Raw genomic sequence first — 24564 nt, forward strand, 5'->3', positions numbered from 1 at the left:
ACAGCTGTGCAGCTTTTATTCTCACACAGCTCCAAACAGCTGGAAACACTCACAGGTTTCTTCTTCTTTGTTCTTTTTTTTCACATTAGAGAGACAACAGCAACAACCTATAGTACCTATAGTACAACAACCTATTGCAGACTCGGCAACAACCTATAAGTAACAGTAAATAACAAATCTTGAATGTTACTGAGCAGCACACAAGACCAACAATGCAGGATATGCCTTGAGGCAGCAGCCAAGGAAGATAGTGTGTCTGTGTGTACACCTGTATCCACACCTGTGTGCGTGAACACATTTGTATTCAAAGGTTTCTCCATGTAACTATATGATAGTGGGTGTCAGGAGCCATGACAGGGGGTCACCCAGCAGCCATGGAAGCCACAGAAAGCACAGGGGACTGTAGTGATGAGCCCGCGGGCCAGAGTGGACCGAGTCCCAGGACCCCAGAGAAGCATGGTATCAACCACTCAAAGACATTTAGCAGAATCATTCATATATAGAATATTTTCATAATCCAGGTAAAACTGTGTCAGCGACAAGCCGCTTCTTTGTATTCAAAGCAAAACACGACTTATTTTGAAAATAAAACTCAGTGTTAACTTTACATGTGGTTTGAAGGTGAGTGAGCCATAAATCAAGATAAACAGATATTTATACGTGTGAACCAACTCTATTTTATTACCTTCAAGAGTGATTACTGACTCAATCAACAGCTTTGTTTTGTCTGCATTGAGATCAAGTTTAAGCTGAAGTAATGAGTGTTGGACAGTAAAAAATACTTTCTGGAAGAAATCAATGGCTTGGACAAGAGTTGAACCACTTGAAGAAATTAGTTTAACATTTAAACCTATTTTCTGCACATTCCAGCACATAAAATAAAATATTTGTGTGTTTACACTCAGTCTTTCAATTAGATGCAAGTAAAACACAGCAGAAAATAAATAAAGTCAAAGACTCAGCGGTCCTGTTGCTCTATTTTCACCTGTAAAGCAGGAGTCAGGTAGGCGGAGGTTTACCCTGGTGCAGGTGTGCCGCGGTCAGTTGAAGAATCCGTGAGTTTCTCTGTGAGTTTCCCATTACGTCGTAGCTACTCGGTGCTTACTTGGAAGTTTAGGGTTTTTTTTCGCTGTACAAAGTTTTCTTCCCACGCACGATGGACACTAATGTTTTTGTCACTTTTTATGGAATCAAACTCAAAGTAAGGTCAGTACTTCCACGCTTTAAACGCTGCACGCTCATACTCTCTCCCGTACTTGATATATGATCCATTGTTGATCTGCACACAGCTGTCGTGAGACATTCTCGCAAAAAAATCACGGTTTTAGTAACGCAGTAACGCAGCGTTCCTACGGGAAAGTAACGGTAATCTAATTACCGTTTTTGCAATAGTAATCCCTTACTTTACTCGTTACTTGAAAAAAGTAATCAGATTACAGTAACGCGTTACAATGGGTTTACAATGGGTGGTGCTTGTGTGTACTGTAACTGTGTTCAGTAAAAGGTCGTCTGTGGGTGGATTCAGTGCTTTCCTGACACACCGAGCGGTCCTCCCTTGCTAGCAAGTAAAAGCTGTTCGTCTTGTTTCCGTTAACAGGAACAAGTTTGTAAACCAGCAGGGCCTGTGGAAGCACAGACACAGCACTCTGGCTGAGGAAAGGTTGAAGATGGAGGTGAGAACGTGGACTAACTCTGAATGCAGAGCTGGCTTGGAGCTGTGGAGACTTACTGAGGAGTAAAGTGGACATGAAGGAGTCACAGAGGGAGGAGGAGGTGAACAGTGATGTTTGTTAGACAGGATCAGACTGAAGAGGGAACATAAGAAGAGTTTCATGCTGGATTTGAACAGGACAGGAAGATAAGCTCCGCCCAGCAGCTGAGTCCTCTCTGCTCACACTGGTGTTGGACTGCAACATCAGGGAGTCTGCTTCCACATCTGGTTTCCACAGCTGGAGGAAGCTGTCCCACGAGCACGCCTACGCCCCTCTGTCATTACTGAAGTAGTGATGGTGTTTAATCAGTGTGAGACTGTTTCACTGGTCCAAGCAGAGATTTACATAAATGAGCTTTTATGAGTTCTTATATTATCTGATCAGGCCGTTTGCTCCTGTTAAAGAGAAATGTGCATCGAACGTTGTGGGTATTCATGAGTTGTGGGGATGAACAAAAGTATTTTACCAGCACAATATAATCTGCAGTATGATCATTGCTTTAACAATGTAACCGATAGTTTTAAGATGGCCTTAAGAGGCTTATGCATACTGTTAGCATTAACATTATACATTAACCTTGTATTCCAGATGCAGTTATAACTATTTTATACATATTGCATATCTGTGCTTATTTTGAGTTGATGTTCAGTTCATTAAGGGTCTTAAGCTTCACTGGCGTGACTGTCCAGGTGATACATGCTGAGGGAAACTAGAACATAGAAGGAATTGCAATACATGCTTACAAAACAATTATAGCAGGTCATTCTTATTATTGTTTATAAGTTCATATTCTTGTATTAAGCCTTTAGTAGAGGTTCTTGATTAAAACATTTATTTAGTAGATGACATATACATAGTTTCAGTTCGGTTATTACATATATGAGAGTGGCTTCTGTCTCTCTGTCTGGTGAGAGGTCAGGAGCTGGTCGGCGAGGTGAAATAGGGTGCAATTGTGGTTAGCACACACACACACACACACACACACACACACACACACACACACACACACACACACACACACACACACACAGTTAGAGAGAATCATTTATAGGTGGAGGTTTAATCATGTTTTGCTCGGGGTTGCAAAAGAGCAGTTTGTCGCAGAACTGCTGCTGATGTGTCAAGATGATAAGCGAGCATCCTTCAGTGACAGGAAGTACCTGCCGTGAAGACGAAGACAATGTTCTTTTTAAACTGTGTTAAAAGTCATTGTGGTTTTGATCTGACCTATGTATGATATTGATTTGACGTTGAGGGGCGTCATTAAATTCAAACCCTGATGGTATAAAATATCTGTTTATGTTTTGAGTAGTCGGAGATCAGCCCTGTCTGCGAACGGAACTGGTCTTCCCACGCGTGTATTTCATTAAAATCAATTGTTTGACCAAGCTCTTGGACCATGGTTGTTTGTACTCTCCTTCCTCAATATTTGAACCTTAACAGAGTCTAACAGTTTAAACCTGTGTGTGACTGTGTCCTTGAACGGCCCTGACAGACGGCTGTAGTCCATAATATTAATGTTTCCTGCTGACTAAAATAAGCAGCTGAGCTCTGTGAGGGCAGAGCTGATGCTAACAGGTGAGTCTGTTACCTGGACTGGACTGAGTGAGCTGCTGTGTCACAGCTTTATCAGTGACACACTCAGCATGTGTGTGTGTGATATGTCAAAGTGCTTGAAACACACATGAAAATATATTAAAGGTTGAATCTTTTTTCTTTTGGTTTGTGGAACAAAAATCAGCGACGAAGAAACGCGAGCGTAAAACTTGGTGTAGAAGTGCAACAAATGTAAGCCGGCTCATTTGACGCTGTGAAGCTTGAAAAGGATTTGCGCACCTACATCATTATTTACGGTTTAAATTGTGCTGCCTTCAGGTGCACCTGGTAAATTCAGGAATCTCTACTCCAAACCACAGCAGGTTGTTTTAGAGGCTTTTCTGGGTTAATGTTGGTTTGTTGGCAGAAACATGTCTGTGATCGCTGTGTTGTTCTTTTTGATGCAGGATTTCATGTAACCCGGTGCTAAAGTCATAACAATGAAGTTTAACAGTTCTAGTGCTCATGCGTCAGCTAGCATGCATCAGCTAGCATGCGTCAGTTAGCATGCGACAGCTAGCATGCAGCCTGTTTCAGTTGCTCCTGCTTTTACTCTTTACTCTAATTTTTTCTTACTTATTTCTTTGTCCTTTACTGAGTGTGTTCATCTGTTTAAAAGCTTTCTTTTCAAACATGTGGATCGAGAGAGTTTTTGTTCTGCTGTTGCTTTCACTGAGGAATGGGACCACAGCACAGCAGCTACACACCAGAGATCAGCTGAGCCGCCTGATGCTGGTGTTGCAGATTAACTGGTGTCTCAGATTAACTGGAGACGGTCAAACAGATGTGTGACAGACTTTAAGGAGCTGCTGCCAACAAACCAGCAAATAAACACTGAATATTTCATGTGTGACATTTGTGAGGTGGCCTTAAACACAGTCCGTCAGTCTTTTTGCTCTTGAACAGTGAAATATTAAAAACTGTCTCGAGTTTATTTGGTGATGTTCTCGTGCACGAGGCGAAAACAGCAAACAAACGTCACAGTAAATCTTTCCAGCTGATGTTAGGCATCCTCCACCTGCTGAATCCACTTCAGCCTCTTCCTGCTCATGTTCCTGTTTAGAGGCACAGTCGGCCTGTAAATGGAGAAAACTGAACACAGGAATATTTGGATTTCCTTCTTTTTCTCTGCTCATGTTCAACTTGTCTGATTCAAGCTGGGAATATTTATTAGAAACAAAGTGAATAATATTATTTTATTATCACGTTGATGCAGCACATGGTTCAGTTAGCTTTGTATAAACACGTGTTAGAAATCTTCTTCAATCAGCTCTTTTTACTCTCATTTCACAGCCAGTACTTTTTACTTTTACTTGAGTAAAGAAGTTGAATTAGTACTTGGAGTATTTTTAACAGTAGTACTTCTACTTCAGTACAGACTGTGTGTACTTTTACCACCTGTGTCTGAGACCTCCTTCAGGGTCCACCTGAAGCTCTCAGTCTGCTGTGGAAAAAGGAAATCCAGGTGAGTTTCTCCTGATCACCTGAGGCCGTCATTACTGTGTGAACCCACACACCACTCCTCACTCCTCCCACCCGCTGCACACAGTCACTGAGTACAGACCGGCTGATTCCTGTAAAGGGAGAGGCAGGAAGAGGCGGAGCAACACCTGAAAAACAAGAAGCTCAACGTCATTTTGCAGAAGTGACAGTGTGAGAGAGCAGCAGCAGAGCTGCAGTCGAGTCCTGTTTGTCTCTAAAAGAAGATTCACTGGAGTCCATCAGGTTCCTCTCAGCAACAGTGGTGAGTGCAGCTGATCACACTTCCTGCTTCTACACAAATCTTCACTCTGTTCACTTCATCAGGACTCATCACAGTCACACTGGATCCATAGAAATCTGCTCATGTAACCACAGATCCACTGTAGGAGCATCGAGCTGCTGCTTCAGTCTCACTGTGGCTCTGCTCAGGACTGTGGTCTCAGGCTGTGCTCTGGACTTCAGACTGACTCCACACTTCCTGGTTATTCATCACTTCCTGTTCCTCTTAGATTTATTCTGGATCTGATTGATCATAAGGATTACAGACGTGAAAACACCTATTTATTCTTTGTTGATATAAAGCCTTTGACACTGTAAACCAGCAGATTTTAGTCAGTACTTCAAAAAGTCATTCACACATTTTACAAAGATTATCTGACTTAGTGTATCCTGAAAGAGTCACAGATGATCCTCAATCATTCAGAAAACAGTCGATGCTGCACTTTATAACTTTGTGTGGAAACATGAATCTCATTATTTAAACAGATGTGTTTGAATCATCCTGATAATCAGGCTTTAAACATGTCAGAGTTCCACACATCAGCTGTGATATTCAAGCTGACCTGGATCAAACATGTCATCAGACACAAACATAGATGATGCTGTTTAATCCCAAAGCTTATTTAAACAAACTGGAGGACAGAATTCCTCCTTAAATGGGATTTTGATCAAATGCACTGATCTCGTTTTCACACACAGGCTTTATCATGGTGGCTTCTTCTCTACTAACATCAATCTTTGATTTGGACAAACAAATATGTGAAACACAAAAATAAATCAATGTTTTCTGAGGATCCAGAATAACATGAATGATGTATCCCAGCGAGTGACTGGAAAAGTTCATCTTCTTCCACATCCTGAGTTTGTGAGGATGTTCCAGTATCTGTGAGAGAAAACAGGACAGTTTTTACTGACGCACAAATGGACCAAATATACAGACACCTCTGAATAAACATGTTCTCATCAATGCCATTAAAATACTGGATCAACAGTTAATAACACATTTCTGAGGTTTGTGATTCATCGTCCTCCTCACTGTCTGTCATGGTCCGGGTGTGTGCCAGTGTGTCTCCCTCCGAGCCGGCATCTCCACCCCGGGTAGGGGCCTCAGTGTTTTGCTGATCGCTCACACCTGCGGGTCATTTAGCCGGGGACTCATAAGGCCAGCGTACTCAATCTCTCTTCGCCAGATTCTCTGCTAACACCACCATAGGCCACCACCATGATTCCACACACATTTTGTGAATCACCTTGCCTCACTGTATGTTTGTCTTTTTGTGCGCCTCTCTCATAGCCACACTTAACTGCCAATCTCCGACGAAGAGCTCCTACCTGGATATTGGACCATCTGGCAGTCCCACAGGCTGTTTACCCGAATAACCTACCTGCCTCTCTGCCTCCACGCCAGGAGTTTTCGGACTACACACCCGGACCACTCACCCCTCCACGTCATCTCCGACCACCCGTGGCAAGTACGCAGTAAGAAGGAGGATTCTGAACGAACAACATATTCATATGTCTCCTTATTCGTATCTGAACGTCTGCACTCTGTTACAGTGACCGTGATCTTTTTCCTGGACCTAATGTGATTTGCTCTCCAGCCCAATCCCCGGAACTGGTGTTCCCTCTGACCAGGACCAGACTGTTACTTAGATTCAGTTGTGGCACGTCGTACTTGTCAAACTCACTTTCCTGTTTATGAACATTTTTGAGTAATTAAACATCATCTTTGAGAACTACTTACGTGCTGTTCGGCGTCCTGCATTTGAGTCCTGTCACCCGTCTGAAGCGGCCTCGGCCGTAACAGTAGAATCTGGCCAGCAGTTATGGACTCAGCGGACGCTGAACGGTCAGCCATTCAGAGGCAGGGGGCGATACTAGGAAGCCATGAGCAGTCCATACAGTTCCTGTTAGCCCAGCAGCAGACTCTTAGAGATGGTCAAAATAAGATACTGGAGTCTCTCCAGGCTCTACAAGCTGATATTTCCACTGCTGCTAGTTCCGCCTCGGGCTCCGCGGGTCAAGTCTCCGAGACACAAGCTCCTCCGCCACACTGTTGCCGTTGCACCTCTACCCGCATCAGTTTTTCGTGACGCCACGTCCCCGGAGCCCGAACCCTTTTCAGGGGATCCAGGGAGTTGTAGCGGTTTTCTGCTTCAGGTTGATCTTGTTTTTGGTCGTTCCCCACACGCATTTGTTGCGGTCGCTAATAGGATATCTTATTTGGTGGGTAAACTGCGTAATCGTGCACTTAAGTGGGCGGAGGCATATCTATCAACGAATCCTTTGTTAACCTGTTCTTATGAGGTGTTTTTGGGGGAATTCCAGAAAACATTTGCGCATCCCATTTCTGAGGGCAGTTCAGCGCAGAGGCTGCTGGATCTTCGTCAGGGCCATCAAAGGGTTGCCGATTTTTTGATTGATTTTCGTACTGTCGCTGCCGAAACCGGCTGGCCAGACGACGCTCTGCGTGGTGTATTTTTCCGAGCATTAAACGAGGATATGAAAGACCAGCTTGCCTCCCAAGATGAGCCCAAATCCTTTGAGGAACTGGCATCCCTCTCCCTTCGCATTGACAACAGGTTGCGTGACAGGGAGAGGGAGAGGAACTACAAATCCCAGCGCCGTCTACCGCACCCGTTTCCGGGTACGTTACCGTTGCCGCCTCCGACTGCGGAATCACAGTTTGTCGCCTCGGCTTACGTCACTAACCCCGAGCCGGAGCTGATGCAGATTGGCCGGTCGCAGTTAACACCGGAGGAGAGGGAGCGGCGGCGTCGGGCACATGCCTGTTTTTACTGTGGCTCGCTGGAACACTTAATCGTTGCATGCCCGAAGATGGGAAAAGGCGTTGCCCGCCGGTAGACTCGGGGATACGGGTGGGCGGTTTGAACTCTGGTCAGAAACCCCGTTTCCAACTCCCTGTCACCTTGGAGATGCTACAGACTACTCATTCGTGCACAGACTTATTAGACTCCGGTTCTGAACAGAATTTAATCAGTCTCGATCTCGCTGAACGATTAGGCGTTCCGCTCATGCGCCTTGAGCCGCCCATTCCAGTTAGAGCGATCAATAACCAGGTTTTCACTAAGATTTCTTTTCACACCGGTCCAGTGTCACTGTGCACTTCGGGTAATCATAGGGAGAGACTCACTTTTTTTGTCCTCGATTCGCCTGATACTCCACTCACTTTGGGTTATCCCTGGCTGTGCCTGCACAATCCGCACTTGGATTGGGAGGGGCAAAGGGTTATCAGCTGGAGCCCTTTTTGCCACTCAAATTGTCTGACTTCCGCCCGTTTTCCCGGCCCGGGGGAGGCTTCGGGGACTGATGAATATGTCCCCGATCTCTCCGGGGTGCCGCCTGAGTATCATGATTTGCGGGAAGTATTCAGTAAGATCAAAGCGCAATCCCTACCGCCCCATCGTCCATATGACTGTGCGATTGATTTGCTTCCCGGGGCGTCCTTGCCCATGAGCCGATTATATAGTATCTCTAAGCCAGAGCGTGCGGCGATGGAGGAGTACATTAGGGACTCACTAGCGGCTGGTATAATCCGTCCGTCATCATCCCCCGTGGCAGCTGGGTTTTTCTTTGTGGACAAAAAGGATGGGTCTCTTCGGCCGTGCATTGATTTCAGGGGCTTAAACGACATCACTATCAAGAATAAGTATCCCCTGCCACTCATTAGCTCCGCTGTTGAATCACTACAGGGCGCCACGGTGTTCACTAAGTTAGATCTTCGCAATGCTTATCATTTAGTGCGAATCCGTCAGGGAGACGAGTGGTAGACCGCGTTTAACACCCCCCTGGGCCATTTTGAGTGTCTCGTCATGCCTTTCGGTTTAACGAATGCTCCAGTGGTGTTTCAGGCCCTAATTAATGATGTCCTACGGGATTTCCTTGACCGGTTTGTGTTCGTCTATTTAGATGACATTCTTATTTTTTCTAAGACTCTGGCTGAGCATCGGTCACATGTCCGAGCTGTCCTTCAACGCCTCATCGAAAACAGACTGTATGCTAAGGCTGAGAAGTGTGAGTTTCATGTGGCATCGGTTTCTTTCCTGGGATACATTTTGGCAGGGGGGCAGGTGAAGACGGATCCGGCTAAGGTGAAAGCGGTCACAGACTGGCCTGTGCCATCTACTCGCAAGCAACTCCAGGGGTTTTTGGGTTTTGCCAATTTCTACCGTCGATTCATAAGGAACTACAGTCTGGTGGCGGCTCCGCTTACACACCTTACCTCTACGAAGCTTCCGTTCTGCTGGTCTGCCGAAGCAGACAGCGCGTTCACGAAACTGAAACATCTGTTTTCTACTGCGCCCATCCTCGCTCAACCCGACCCGTCTAAGGCTTTTATTGTGGAGGTGGATGCTTCTGATGTGGGGGTGGGGGCAGTGCTGTCGCAACGTACCGGCCACTCTTCTAAGCTACGGCCGTGCACCTTTTTCTCCCGGCGGCTTTCACCAGTGGAACGAAACTACGATGTAGGGGACCGGGAACTGCTTGCCGTTAAGTTGGCATTGGAGGAGTGGCGTCATCACCTGGAAGGCACGGAGCAACCGTTCCTAGTGTGGACGGATCATAAGAACTTGACGTACCTGCGCGGTGCGAAGAGGTTGAATGCACGTCAAGCTCGTTGGTCGTTGTTTTTCGCACGTTTTAACTTTTCGATTTCCTATCACCCAGGTTCCAGCAACACTAAACCGGATGCCCTCTCTCGGCAGTTTGGCTCTGACACGGATCCGGCGGAGTTTCCCACCATTCTTCCGGCTGGCTGTACGGTGGGAGCTGTTACCTGGGAGGTGGAGGATGCCATCAACCGGGGCCTCCGGACGGAACCGGATCCGGGCACGGGACCGGCCAACTGGCGTTTTGTTCCCGCGGCCGCTCGCTCCAAGGTGCTGGAATGGGTGCACGCTTCGCGGTTTGCGTGTCACCCGGGCAGGGGTTGGACGGCTTCTTTGGTCAGGAGACATTTTTGGTGGGCCACTTTGGACAAAGATGTTCGGGAATATGTGGCTGCGTGTTCAGTGTGTGCCAGGAGTAAATCGCGTACTCACCGTCCTGCTGGGCTGCTGCAGCCGTTGTCTACGCCTCATCGTCTTTGGTCCCATATCGCCCTGGATTTTGTTTTGGACTCCCGGTTTTGGCTGGGAAGACCACCATACTCACGGTTGTGGATCGGTTTTCTAAGGCTGCCCACTTCGTGGCTTTGGAGAAGTTGCCCACAGCGGCTGAGACGTCTGAGCTGCTGTTGGACCATGTTTTTCGGCTTCGTGGCATTCCTGTGGAAATAGTTTCGGACAGGGGTCCGCAGTTCTCGTCCCAAGTTTGGGGTTCTTTTTGCGCTGGTTTGGGGGCCAGGCCTTGTCTGAGCTCTGGTTACCACCCACAGACGAATGGCCAGACGGAACATTTGAATCAGGAGCTTGAGGCCACTCGCCGCTGTGTGACCTGTTCTAACCCTGCGACTTGGGCCTCATATCTGCCGTGGGTGGAATATGCTCACAACTCCTTGGTCTTGTCTGCTACTGGGTTGTCGCCGTTCGAGGCCTCGTTGGGTTATCAGCCGCCCCTGTTTCTGGAGGAGGAGGCTGTTCTTGCTGTCCCCTCGGTCCAGCATCACCTGCAGCGCTGCCGTCGGGTCTGGACTCGTACGCGGGAGGCGCTGTTGCGAGCTGTGGCTCGCCAACGTAGCTGTGCCAACCGTCGCCGGTCTCCAGCGCCCGTTTACTCGCCGGGACAGAAGGTCTGGCTCGCCGCGAAGGACATCCCTCTCAGGGCATCCTCCCACAAGTTGTCTCCTCGTTACATCGCCCCTATTCAGTGGACAGGGTCGTCAGCCCCTCGGCTGTCAAGATCCGTTTGCCTGCTGCCTTGCGGATTCATCCGGTTTTTCACGTTTCTCAGGTGCCCGCCTCCGGTGCCCCCGCCTCCCGCCCGGCTCATTGACGGGCACCCTGCGTTCTCTGTCCGGCGCATCCTGGGTGTGCGGCGGCGGGGTAGGGGGCTGCAGTTTTTGGTGGACTGGGAGGGTTATGGGCCGGAGGAGCGTTCTTGGGTTCCTCGTTCATTGATACGTGACTCTGTGATGGTTTCTGAGTTTCTTAGGTTGCACGGTGGGGCGGGTGCTGGTCGGCCGCTGGGTGGCGTCCCTTGAGGGGGGGGTACTGTCATGGTCCGGGTGTGTGCCAGTGTGTCTCCCTCCGAGCCGGCATCTCCACCCCGGGGAGGGGCCTCAGTGTTTTGCTGATCGCTCACACCTGCGGGTCATTTAGCCGGGGACTCATAAGGCCAGCGTACTCAATCTCTCTTCGCCAGATTCTCTGCTAACACCAGTCAGTTTAGGCCACCACCATGATTCCACACACATTTTGTGAATCACCTTGCCTCACTGTATGTTTGTCTTTTTGTGCGCCTCTCTCATAGCCACACTTAACTGCCAATCTCCGACGAAGAGCTCCTACCTGGATATTGGACCATCTGGCAGTCCCACAGGCTGTTTACCCGAATAACCTACCTGCCTCTCTGCCTCCACGCCAGGAGTTTTCGGACTACACACCCGGACCACTCACCCCTCCACGTCATCTCCGACCACCCGTGGCAAGTACGCAGTAAGGAGGAGGATTCTGAACGAACAACATATTCATATGTCTCCTTATTCGTATCTGAACGTCTGCACTCTGTTACAGTGACCGTGATCTTTTTCCTGGACCTAATGTGATTTGCTCTCCAGCCCAATCCCCGGAACTGGTGTTCCCTCTGACCAGGACCAGACTGTTACTTAGATTCAGTTGTGGCACGTCGTACTTGTCAAACTCACTTTCCTGTTTATGAACATTTTTGAGTAATTAAACATCATCTTTGAGAACTACTTACGTGCTGTTCGGCGTCCTGCATTTGAGTCCTGTCACCCGTCTGAAGCGGCCTCGGCCATAACACTGTCAGCTCTACTGGAACAGTCACTGTTTAATATTAATGGCTCGTTGATCTGGACGTACAATAAGAAGTATTCAGTCACCAACAAGGTCGAAGTTTACTTCACAGTAATTGATGGAAAATATCCAACAAACTGATTTATTCAAGTATACAAATGATCTGGATGAATCTTGGACCTTCTGTAAAACAGTCAGAGAAACAATTTCACATCTTTTTAACGTCTGTATTTATCTTCATCCCCAAACGTTGATCCTGTTCATCTGGACACTGCACTGTACAGCAGACACTACGATGTTAGGTTTGTGTTTGGATGAACCAGTTTGTGTCTGAGTGTGTTGCTGGGTCTCCACCAGTTACTCTGAGAACTGAAGAAGCTTCTCTGATGAAACGCCTTCAAGAAACTCAAAGAAGTCCAGACGCTTTTCTCTCCAAGCTCCTCAGACTACTGACGCTTGTTTCTCTCTTTGTAAAAATGAAATTTAAAGTGAATTTTGAATCAAATGTTTCTTTTCTTTCTCCCTCAGAGTGCAGACATGTCTGCTGGCAGCAATCTGCGATCTGAAGATCAGTTTCTGTGCTCCATCTGTCTGGATGTGTTCACTGATCCAGTCTCTACACCATGTGGACACAACTTCTGCAAAACCTGCATCAGTCAGCACTGGGACACTAATGACAGAAAGAAGTGTCCTATGTGTAACAGAGTGTTCAAGAGACGACCTGAACTAGACATCAACACTTTGTTCTCTGAGATGGTTGCTCAGTTCAGACGTGAAGCTCAGCAGAAAGCCAGCAGCAGCAGCTCAGAGCAACAAGCTGCCAAACCAGGAGAAGTTCCCTGTGACGTCTGCACTGGAACCAGACTGAAGGCCCTGAAGTCCTGCCTGGTGTGTCAGACCTCCTACTGTCAGACTCACCTGGAGCCTCATCTGACACTGAAGCGTCTGAAAAGACATCAGCTGGTTGATGCTGTGGAGAACCTGGAAGGCAGGATGTGCACGAAGCACGATAAACTCCTGGAGCTGTTCTGTAAGACCGACCAGACATGTGTCTGCGTGCTCTGCTCTGTTTTAGACCACAAGAACCACGAGTTTGTTCCTCTGAGAGAAGAATATGAAGGAAAGAAGGCAGAGCTGGAGAAGACAGAGGCTGAGATTCAGCAGATGATCCAGAAGAGACGACTGAAGATTCAGGAGATCACAGAGTCGGTGAAGATGAGTAAAGATGCTGCAGACAGACAGAAAGCAGAAGGTGTTCAGGTCCTCACGGCTCTGATGGAGTCTGTTGAGAGACGCCTGAAGGAGCTCATGAAGGAGATCGAAGACAAACAGGAAGCTACAGAGAAACAGGCTGAAGGTCTCATCAAAGATCTGGAACAGGAAATCTCTGAGCTGATGGAGAGAAGCTCTGAGGTGGAGCAGCTCTCACGCTCTGAAGACCACCTCCACCTCCTCCAAAGCTTCTCCTCCCTGAAAGCTGCTCCACCCAGCAAGGACTGGACAGAGGTCAGAGTTCATCCACCATCATATGAGGGGACTGTGGGGAGAGCTGTGGCTCAGCTGGAGGAGACAGTCTGGAAACCCATGAAGAAGAAGCTGTTAGAGGCTGAGCTGCAGAGGGTGCAGCAGCATGAGGTGGATGTGACTCTGGATCCTGATACAGCTCATCCTGATCTCATCCTGTCTGATGATGGAAAACAAGTTTATCATAGTGATGTGAGGAAGAAACTTCCAGACAACCCAGAGAGATTTTCTTACTATGCTATTGTTTTAGGAGAGCAGAGTTTCTCTTCAGGCAGATTTTACTTTGAGGTTCAGGTTAAAGGAAAGACTGACTGGGATTTAGGAGTGGCCACAGAGTCGATCAACAGGAAGGGAGACATCACACTGAGTCCTCAGGATGGTTTCTGGACTGTAGGACTGGTAAACGGAAATGAGTACGAAGCTAATGCTTCCCCTCTAGTCCCCCTCTGTCTTCATCCTGGTCCTGAGAAGGTGGGGGTGTTTGTGGATTATGAGGAGGGTCTGGTCTCCTTTTATGATGTAGGTGCTGCAGCTCTGATCTACTCCTTTACTGGCTGCTCCTTCACTCACAAACTCCACCCATTCTTCAGTCCCTGTACTAATGATGGAGGTAAAAACTCTGCACCTCTGATCATCTGTCCTGTCAATCAAACTGATCAACGACTGATTTTATTGGATGAATGATTGATTTTTCTTGAAGGGAACAAATGAACACATTGAGTGTAAATCCTCTACAGTCTCCATGTTTCTATAGAATCTGATCATCAGGACTCTGATTCACACTTTGATTCTCATGGAGTTTGATTTGAACAGAAGAAAAGTTGAATCAGGAAATGTTCCCACTGATGGAGACTCGAGCTGAAGAGCAAATATCAGAGAACAAATGTCCAAAAGCTTCATTTCCAATAAAGTTTGTTCAATGCTTTGAGTGAATCCAGACTCATGTGTGGCTGTTATACGGAGCATCAGAGTCCAGCTGAGTTATGTTGGATACAAACTGCTTATTTTGGCTCTGTGAGGAGTTTTGTTCACTGAAAACTGATGAGACGGATAATATTCAAAGAACTCTGTAGAGATTCATGCATCCATGTTCTCCACCTGCAGGTGTGGAGGAGAAAGGTGGAGCACAGACTGCTGCATCCTTCCAGTCACATCATTTTGATGATTATATTTGCATGTTGTGATGATTTGGGTTAAAGACAAACAGAGTTGAACGGCTGCAGTCACAGCATGAAGACGATGCTGAAGCTGAGCTGTCAGTGAACATGTTTCACTGTGATTTGATTTGAAGAATAGAAAGTGTGTGTGGCTGCTGACAGCTGCAGTCTCTGCTAGTCTGCATAACACACACACAACTTTCCCCCTGAGGCAACGATGCAGCAACAACACAACAGCTGCAGACACACACACGATTGTGCGCTCCCTTTCAGTCTGAACTCTCAAACACACAAACAAACTCTATCAATGTCGTACTGTTAAAGAACTCCTCCTTCTTCAGTAACAATGATTTGAGGTCTCTACCAGTGTCTCTTGTTTTGACCTTTGACCTCTTTATTCCTTATAACCAAAAAAACCCTTTTATCTGATATTTTCACCTTATTGATTGATTATATATATCTATTATATTTTCTCACCTTACCTTATTTTGACCTTTGACCTATGTCCTTGTTAGCCTTGATCTTCCTTCATCAAACGTGAAATTTCTTTCACCTTTGAACTTAAAGCTTAAATCAAACCTTTGTTAAAAAGCTTCTTACCAACTTGTAATTCCAACTCTCTGCATTAAACACGTATCTTATCATATAAACACTGGATCACTGAGAGAACTTTAGGCAGAACCAAATGAAGCAGCTGACCTCGTCAAACTCACAGCGACAGTAACTGACAGTGAATTATTTTAATCTTCTTCATTGTATTTGTTAGAAACATTTATTTTCCTTTAATTGGACTTTGGTTAAGTTCAATCCGATGTATTAACCGACCTTTGAGGTGAAGTGCAGCTGCGAAGAACGCTACGGCAGGCAATGAGGTGCGTTTAATGTCGCTCTGTTAATTTGAGCGTCCATAAATTGAATGTCTTATTTTTTCTTACTTTATTATTGCTCATTTATTGGAGAATTTGGCCATTTAATTAAGACAGATTTTATGTTGTTGGTGGTAAAGATCTGGATGGATGTTTTATTTTATTTTGTGTTTCTATTTTTCAGTTTTACTTTTCAAGACTTGGTGAATTGCCTTTTTCTACTTTTTGTTTAGTTTTGTTAAAATTAGCAGCAGTGAGAAGTGTTGTTGTCGGTCTTGAATATATTTGATGTAGCCCACACTGTTAAGGTAAGTGTCATGTTTTTAGTTGTTAGTCTGATGAAGAATCTTTTATTTTTCTCCAAAAGTTGATTGTGTTTATCTGGACATAGTGTTTTTCAGGTCCAGCTGAATGCAGGTTTCCCCAGTCTTATACGTGTCAGGAGCATCAGCACAGCTGAAATGCATTTTTCCTAAGCACCGCGTCTCTGTGGCTTTTAAACCCCAAAACACGCTAAAACAAAAATGGGTCCACCCCAAGGATGGGGTCCCCCGGTGTAGTTTCCACTGTGACAGACTGTGGGCTTCCTCAGAGTGAGGCTGAGAGCGGCAGGCCCAGCTGGAGTCTGACCCGTGTCACACAGTGGAGGTCAAACCTTCTGTGCCACAAACACCAGATTAACCAGTTTCACTCATCATCCTTCTACTGTCAGATTTTACTGGTGCAGGTTTGATGAATCACCATCTGAGAACGTCTCTGATGTGGGCGCCACCCACAGGGATCACTTCCTGTAGGAGGGTCACATGACCTGTTATAGGCCCCTTTGTGATGATGACAGCGACGCCCCTTTCGTGTGAGGTTAAACCCAGAGAGCTTCATGTGACCTCTGACCCTGATCACCAGCGTTAGGGTCAGTGAAGGTGAGATACCGTGTGACAGGAGGAGGAACAATAAAGTTTTATTTGTACGAACACGTAGAACAGATGAAGTCAGAACGAAGCAGGTGGAGCTCAGTCAGGGTCGAGGTGGAGACAGGTGAGCTGAAGGGGAGGAGCCAGTCTGGTCAGGAACTCTCTGTCTCCTCGAGTGAACCTCCTCACCTCTGAAACACACACACACACGACTCTGAAGGTTGCAGTCAGGGTTGACATACTGCCCTGTCACACCTGGAGAAGAGAGACACGTATGTGAGGATGCTGTTTGTAGATTACAGCTCAGCATTCAATACCATCGTTCCCTCGAAGCTGGACAGGAAACTGCAGGATCTAGGACTGAGCAGCTCCCTCTGCAGCTGGATCCTTAGCTTCCTGTCTGACAGACGCCAGGTGGTCAGACTGGGCAGCATCACCTCATCCCCCATCACACTGAACACTGGTGCTCCACAGGGGTGTGTACTGAGCCCTCTCCTGTACTCACTCTACACCTACGACTGCACAGCCACTAACAGCTCCAACATCATTGTGAAGTTTGCGGACGACACTACAGTGGTGGGTCTTATCACCAACGGTGATGAGACGGCTTACAGGGAGGAGGTCAGCGCCCTGACCCACTGGTGTCAAGACAACCATCTCACCCTCAACGTCGCAAAGACAAAGGAGTTGATAGTGGACTTCCGGAGGTGCAGAGAAGTACACACCCCCATCACCATCAACGGCGCTGCTGTGGAGAGAGTGAGCAGCTTCCGGTTCCTTGGAGTACATCTGGCTGAGGATCTTACGTGGTCAGTACACACAAACAAAACAGTGAAGAAGGCGCAGAAGCGCCTCTTCTTTCTCAGGAGACTGAAAAGATTCGGCATGAGCCCCCGCATCCTCAGGACCTTCTATCACTGTGCCATTGAGAGCATCCTCACTGGATGCATCACCATCTGGTATGGCAACAGCACCGCCTACAACTGCAAAGCTCTCCAGCGAGTAGTGCGGTGCTCTGAACGGATAATTGGAGGTGAGCTTCCCTCCCTCCAAGACATCTACAGGAAGCGCTGCCTGAGGAAAGCGGGGAGGATCATCAAGGACTCCAGTCACCCCAGCCATAAACTGTTCAGACTGCTTCCATCAGGAAGGAGGTTCTGCAGCATCCGGTCCCGTACCAGCAGACTGAGAGACAGCTTTTTCCATCAGGCCATCAGACTGCTGAACACGTCATAGACACCTCAGCTTCACTACTGGAACTTTAACATTATGCACTACACACTGTATATAAATGCCACTTGTTTTGCACATATTCAACTCTGTATATTTTATATATTTTATTTATTATTTTTTTACTATTTAATTTGTAAAAATGTGTATACACACACACACACACACACACACACACGTAGGATAATATTTAGTATACACATCCAGAAATGCATACACTATTATATATTGTACATATATTTATTAGTTTCAGGTTGGCCATTCTTGTATTTTGCTCGTTTGTGTTGTTGTGTTTTGCACAACTCTGTTGCTTGTGGGGCTCGCACACAAGAATTTCACTCGCATGTGCTGTGCCAGTATGCCTGCACATGTGATGTGACAATAAAAGTGATTTGATTTGATTTGATTTGGTGAGGGTGGGGTTATCTTCTGGTCTCTGGTTGGTGTGTTTCCTGCAGGTGAGGCTGAGCAGCCGAATCATGACATCGCTGCTGCACAGAGACAACAGGAAGTGGAGGAGGAAGTCGTCAGCGTCCCCGTCACACACCTGAGACAGACACAGAGGTTATGTCTCTGCAGACTCACGGCTCGGCCCTGTGGAAACGTCCTGCAGGACGCCTGTTTCTCTCTGTGGTGGCCCCCCCACAGCGTCCCCACCGTGCTTCACTGTGTGGACGCTGTTCTTTGGGTTGTAGCTGCATCTTCTTCTCGTTTCACCTCCTCTGACCACAGGACGTTTCAGTCTGCAGGTCTTCGTCCTCAGCAGTGTGGCTGAAGGTGTCTGCAGACGTGGAGCTCTGTGAGCTCACAGTGCGTCCCTGTGCAGCCTGTAGAGTCTTTGAAGTCTTTGCTCTGACAGGCTTGTTCTGTGCTGGGCGGCTCTTTGACTTTCTTCAGGTTTCCCTTCCTGACACTCTGATAACCTCAGATATCCACAACGTGAATCCTCACAAACATCTTTTTCTCTCTTTTCACTCAAACCTTCTGACGTTTTCACACCGACTGTAAATATGAAGAAATTTTTAAAGATAAAATAAAGTTTAAAGACGACGATGAGCACGTGACTCACCTGTGACTCACCTGTGACAGGTAAATATATACACCTGACAGGTGCTACTGACCTGGCTCTGCCCACGAGGGAAGACTCTGATGTGACCTCTGACCCTGAGAGCTCTCTGAAGCCCCTCCCACTGAGCATCAGCCAATCCCAACAGAGCACGAACCAGAGCAGCTGAGAAGCAGGCGTGAGCCTCACCTGTCCCGTCAGTGGGGAGCATCAACTCAAACAAACAACAAATCAGTGGAGTTTACTGGTGTGTCATTCCGTTACAATCGAGGTGAGTGGCTGCAAATTTCCACCAGGTTCTTGAACCTCTTTCATATCCGCCCCAAGCAGGCCCATAATCTCTTCATCTGCTCCACTCACCTGGAGCTGATTTTTGGCAATCAGGCTGGAGATATTTAAGCCTCACACTGACGTTCCTTCTCCACCAGTTAGTCAGCTACTCCATGTTGGAGCTGGCTTTTATGTCCCTTGTTCTCGTGTGCCTTAGTTTTCCACGTCTCTTACTCTACCTTAAGCTCATCCCTTGGACCTCGAACAACTTACCTTCACTCTGGAAATCTCTCCGTGCCTCACCGGCCTGCCATCCCGCTCCATCCAAACCTGTGGAACGTAGATCAGCCGGCTCACACCATCCAACTCACCTGGACTCACACTGCCCCTCCCTCAAAGCGTTTTTCACTCCAACTCCCAGTGAGCTATAAATACAGTTAAACTTACCCTCTCCAGTGTTTCCCCTTCTTCTAACTCCGTTGTCCTGACAGCTAGACCTAAGCTGTCACGCTCCAGTTACCCTTCCAGCCCAATTTCCGCCTTTGGTCCACAACCACGTTACCAGGTTTCTCACGCCAAGTCACTGTTACATTCTGTGTGGCTGTTTTCTGCTACTGCCAAGTGTTAACCTGTGCTAGACCAATAAATGTTGTTAAACCCTGCTTCTCCTGCAGGGTTCTGCTCAGTTCTGGCCCTCATGACACGTTCATTTAATCATCAGAATAACAGCACGCTGTTTTAATTTTTATATAAAGAAAGGATCCTGACATCCTGACACTTCCTGAAAAGACAGGAAGTGATGTCACTCTACGCTGCAAAGACAAAACTGGTGGCATAGTCACTGCTTATTTCTACTTTAATGGACAACTAACCAAAACAGAGCATCATGATTAATGTGCAGCAGTCTGATGAAGGTCTCTACAGATGAATTTGGATCATCTCCTCAGTTTTCTGAGGGTCAAAGGTCATAACACTGACATCACTTCCTGTATAAAGACAATCTGCTGAACTGATCATAAACTGACTGAACCAGCTTTATCATGTCTCCTGCAGGTCCTCCAACCACAGCCTCCGTTACAACAACAAACACTCACACCACCTATTCTCCTCCTCCAGCTCTTTCTTCTTCCTCCTCCTTCATCATCACAGTCATGGCTGCTGTGGTTTTTCTGGCCGTTCTGGTTCTGGTTCAACTTCTATGAAAGAAACACAGAAGTATGAAGTCTATCAGACACTACATCAGTTCTTCTGGGTGAAGCAGCTGATTTAGCTGATTACACCTGAGACTAGAAGTTGTTTAACAAGTACACGTTTACCTGTTTTCTGACAGGTGATGTAAATGTGAGATAAAAACAGAACCAGAGGAAGAGAACTAAATATTTATATCTGCAAAGAGGTCATTAAGAGTAACTGTGTCTGTTTCTACATTGAAACTGTGACACTAACCTCTGTCCTGAAGGTCATTGACCGAATATTGATCATGTGAGTCATCACACGAGCAGAGGTGTGAATACAGGCGTAGGTCATTACAGGTGAACAGGTGAAGCCTCCATGAGACATTGATCTCAAGACTACTGAAAAACGTGATCTTCTTCACAGTGCTGCTTCAGCTCACTGACGTTTATGTACGTTATGCACAGCTCTCTGAAATCCCACCAACACATTTCATTCAATGTTAGGGTCTCGGCTTTGGACTATCACAGCACCTCAATTTCAAAAATGGACAAATGAACAAAAGCATTTTGTTCTCAGACATTCAGACTGTCTCTAAACATTCTCAGTAAAAAAAATTACAAATAATCTCAGTTCAGTTCAACAGACAGAAACTCAAACTCAGTCCTTCACTCACTCATACACAACAACACTGACGTCGCCACACAGGTGAGAACGAAGGTAGGCTGGGCGTACCTGTATGTGGACTAACCACAGAGGTCCAGAGAATCATGAACAAATGAATTCATCTTTAGAAAGTGAACAAATCCTGACTGTGGTTTGTATTTATGCACCAAACAACAGTTGAGAGCAGCCAGTCTGTTGGGGGTCACTGGGTGGGGTACTCAAGGGTTCTTCATCCAGGGAATCTTTGGAGACTTCAGAGCTCATGTGGACAATGACAGTGAGACCTGGGTGGCGTGACTGGGCACATCATGCAAAGGCCCAGGTCTTTGGGGCCTACAGACACCACAAAAGAAGAAGATCAAATGGAAAATGAATGATGGAAACTGAGGTCAGAGCTGCAGACTTGCTGGTGAGGAGAGGTAATGATCTTCAGGCAAGGCAAGCGCTGTTCAGTCCTCTCCTCATCTTCCTCGTGCTCCTTTGTATATTCCATGTAGCATTAAAGGCACAAATGAGTTTAAACAGGTAAAGTCAGGTAAATGGATCCTGGTTATTGATTCAAAGTGACTAAAGTAAAGAATAAATGTTTAGGCTTTATTGTGTCAGTCAGACAAACATTAACAGTAACCTGTCTCTTCTATCAGACACAGAGATGAGTGATGACATCAGAAATAAACCTGAGTGCAAACAAAGGGAAATGTTTCTTCTGTGAGCTGTGTGACGTTAGCACTGACCAGCAGAGGGCGCCGGAGTCACATGATTGAAAATAAAGGCATAAATTGTCCAAAATTAACTTTCTTTATTTCTGTTCCCTTTATGTGTCTCCTTTCATCTTGCCTCCTTGTCTCCTCCCTCCTTCCACCATGTCTTCCCCACTCTCACATTCTTACTTCTCCAGTCTCATTGTTCCTTCCTCCTCTATGTATGTCTCCTTCATTGCTTCTTTACTCTTTTTACCCTTCTCTTCTTTCACTTTATCTCCTGCCTCCTCCTATGTTGCCTCTATCTTCTTGTCTCAAAGTTTCCTTCATCCTTCACTCCTCCTTCGTTGCCTAGTCTCTCCTTGTCTCATTTATTTCACTCTTCTTTATTTTCTTCTTTTCAGTTTCCTCCTTGTCTCTCATTGGTTCATGCCTCCCTGTCTCCTCCTCCCTTGACTGTGAGGATTCGTGAAGGTGAAACATGTTCAACACAAACTGATTCTCCACGCACATCTATGGGCTCAAATTGTGGTCATAAATATTTTGTACTTGTAAATCTGACCGACTAGTTGTGAACTGAGTTTTGTAACCTTGTAAACCAAAATATCTAAAACATTTGTGTTTGTGCATCTATAGATGCAAATTGGTGTGTGTGCAAAAAAGATTTGGGTTTTTTTGTGTTTTTTTTTTAAAGAAAGAAAAGAAAACTAATAATAACAATAATTATTATTGTTACCAGCCTAATAATAATTAGGCTGAAGAACCAACAATTTTAGCCCATAAGAATGAACTACCTCCAGGACCTGAAGCTCAGTAAAGCACCCCTCCAACAGCCAAACCTATCTGTTCTCTCATTGGATTGTTAAATTTGTGATTGACATGACGTTAACCAATCAGCTGAAAGGAAGAAAAATTCGGTCAAAATTTGTACTTTGAGGTTGTGTGATCCCCTTACAGTCTGAGCACACCCTTCACTCCCCAATATTTAAATATGGGGACCACTACCCGAGTCTGAGAGTCAAGGGCCCCAGATATGCAACGTTGCAAAGGCCTGTCAACCAAGTGAGCCCTACAACATCGAGAGCCTTCAGGAACTCAGAGTGAATCCCATCCACACTACAGGCTCTGCCACCAACAAGGTGTTTAATTGCCTCATTGATTCCAGACTCACTTCCCTTACAGAAGATCATCTGTGGGATTAAGGACGGCTTGAAAAAGTCTTCATACCCCTTGAAAATTTACACATTTTTTCACCTTAAAACCACAAACTTAAATGTTTTTATTTATGTTTTTAGTAATAGGCAGAGGCTAGCCTGTTTGGCACCCTGGGTGAACACTCCATTAAAAAAAGATGATCTGATGTCTTCTCTGCTTAATAAGGTAATTAAAGAAGCACTGACACATTTTTCTGTATGTTTTTACATAATTCCACCATTTCTGGTTATAGATGCAGAAACTTCATGAAATGAAAAATCTTCCTGATCACAACCTCAGTCTTTTTCTAAATGACTTCTGCATACTATTGTGAATAAAAAATGAAATCTGAGATTTGCGAAACAGTTCTTTCTGTTGTTATTTACATTTTACGAAGGCCCCCAGATCTTGTGTAACTGGGTTTGTAAAGGCAGTTGTTCAAGCTCAGCAGCCTTGCAGTGACAGTCGGTCACGGGACTTTCATAGCGATCTGAAACTGCAGCTTCCCAGTGAGAAGCTTACAGGTAAAGTCACAGGGGTCATAATTTAATAAAAAGATTTACTCAATCTAGCCTTCCCTAGTTATTGTCTGTATCCTGTAAATGTTCTTTTATGTAGTTTTAATTATTTTATTTTATTGTTAAATAATCTCCTAGTCGAGTTGTGTTTGTATTTTCTTTTACATATTTTCACTGCACTGCAGCAAATTAGTGCGCTCCACCTGTTGGTGTATTTATTGGCTTTTAATGTTTCCCTCCTATAAATGATCGTATTACTGTAAAACACTTTGGGGTACTGCTGGTTTTAAATGTGCTATATAAATAAAGTTGTATTCTCTTTGTTATTTCCTGTTCTCAGAAGGAGCATTGAGCTGTTCATAGACTGCATAAACTGCAGTATTAGCAAACTGCACATATAATTTATGTCCACTCAGGACTGTATGCTTGTCTTTTCACGTTCATATGTATATTTATATTTAGTCCCATGTCTCTGTATTCATCTGTTTATCTTAATAGTTTTGTTATCATATCTCTGTTTCTACACTCATTTTATGTTGTTTCTTGTATATTTGCTGCTATGATAACTCAGTTTCCCTCTGAGATCAATAAAGTTTCTCTGATTCTGATGAAGACGAGTGTATTAGAAACAGCTCGTCCTTGTGGAGAAGCAGCAGCGTGACGAGCTGATGATGTTAACAGGGAAGTGGTGAAGCTGAAGGTATCACTCTGCTGTCGGTCTCCAACATGACAACATGCCGACTTCATCTGTCGCTCTGCTCCTCGGTGAGTCAAACCCTCCCTTCTTCAATTCTTTATCACAGCTCCAACACACACTAAAGGTCAAAGGTAAAGAGCCTATTTCCAGCAGCTGGAAGCTCTCGCTGATAGTTTCTCTCACATGAAATCTGTTCAGATCTGTTGGTTTTGTTTTCCTTGGTGAGAAGAAGTGATCACTACTTCTTTTGTTTATCTAAGGCTGGTTGTATCTGATATTTGTTTGTGTGTTTGGACACAAATCAAGTGGTGTATTTCCTGTAAGCACCTCATATTTAACTCGAGTGTATGAAGATACAGCAAATGACAGAAAACTGTTTCAATTGCATAAACTCTTTAAAATTTAGAAGTTTAACTCTGCGTTTCTCTGTCCTGTAATCTGGACTGACTCACAGAGCTGAAGCTTCATGTCGTGTCTGTAAGAGAGGAAAGTGACCTGTTTTCATCAAACATTAACCTTTACTCAGGAAACCACGGCTCCTAGCTGCATGTACCACATGTTCTCCTTATCTGCCTGTTGTAATC

At 45.7% G+C, this 24564-nt stretch overlaps 1 protein-coding gene across 1 annotated transcript; it reads left to right on the top strand.

The window, feature by feature from the left end:
• The first annotated feature begins 6374 nt into the window (after positions 1-6374).
• Positions 6375-14382, top strand: LOC146578278 (E3 ubiquitin-protein ligase TRIM21-like). The gene is made up of 3 exons (XM_085269434.1): positions 6375-6541; positions 11502-11679; positions 12536-14382. The coding sequence occupies exon 3, from the start codon at positions 12545-12547 to the stop codon at positions 14213-14215; it is 1671 nt and encodes a 556-aa protein (XP_085125560.1). The 5' UTR covers positions 6375-6541; positions 11502-11679; positions 12536-12544; the 3' UTR covers positions 14216-14382.
• The last annotated feature ends 10182 nt before the right edge of the window (positions 14383-24564 follow it).

This window comes from Mchenga conophoros, linkage group LG3, assembly GCF_057382185.1.
Source record: "Mchenga conophoros isolate Kocher_MC1m ecotype Shallow Benthic linkage group LG3, M_conophoros_male_GT1.1, whole genome shotgun sequence".
Lineage (NCBI taxonomy): Eukaryota > Metazoa > Chordata > Actinopteri > Cichliformes > Cichlidae > Mchenga > Mchenga conophoros.

Coding starts and splice junctions, on each gene's coding strand:
- LOC146578278 (XM_085269434.1), top strand. CDS start 12,545: ATGTCTGCTGGCAGCAATCTGCGATCTGAAGATCAGTTTCTGTGCTCC.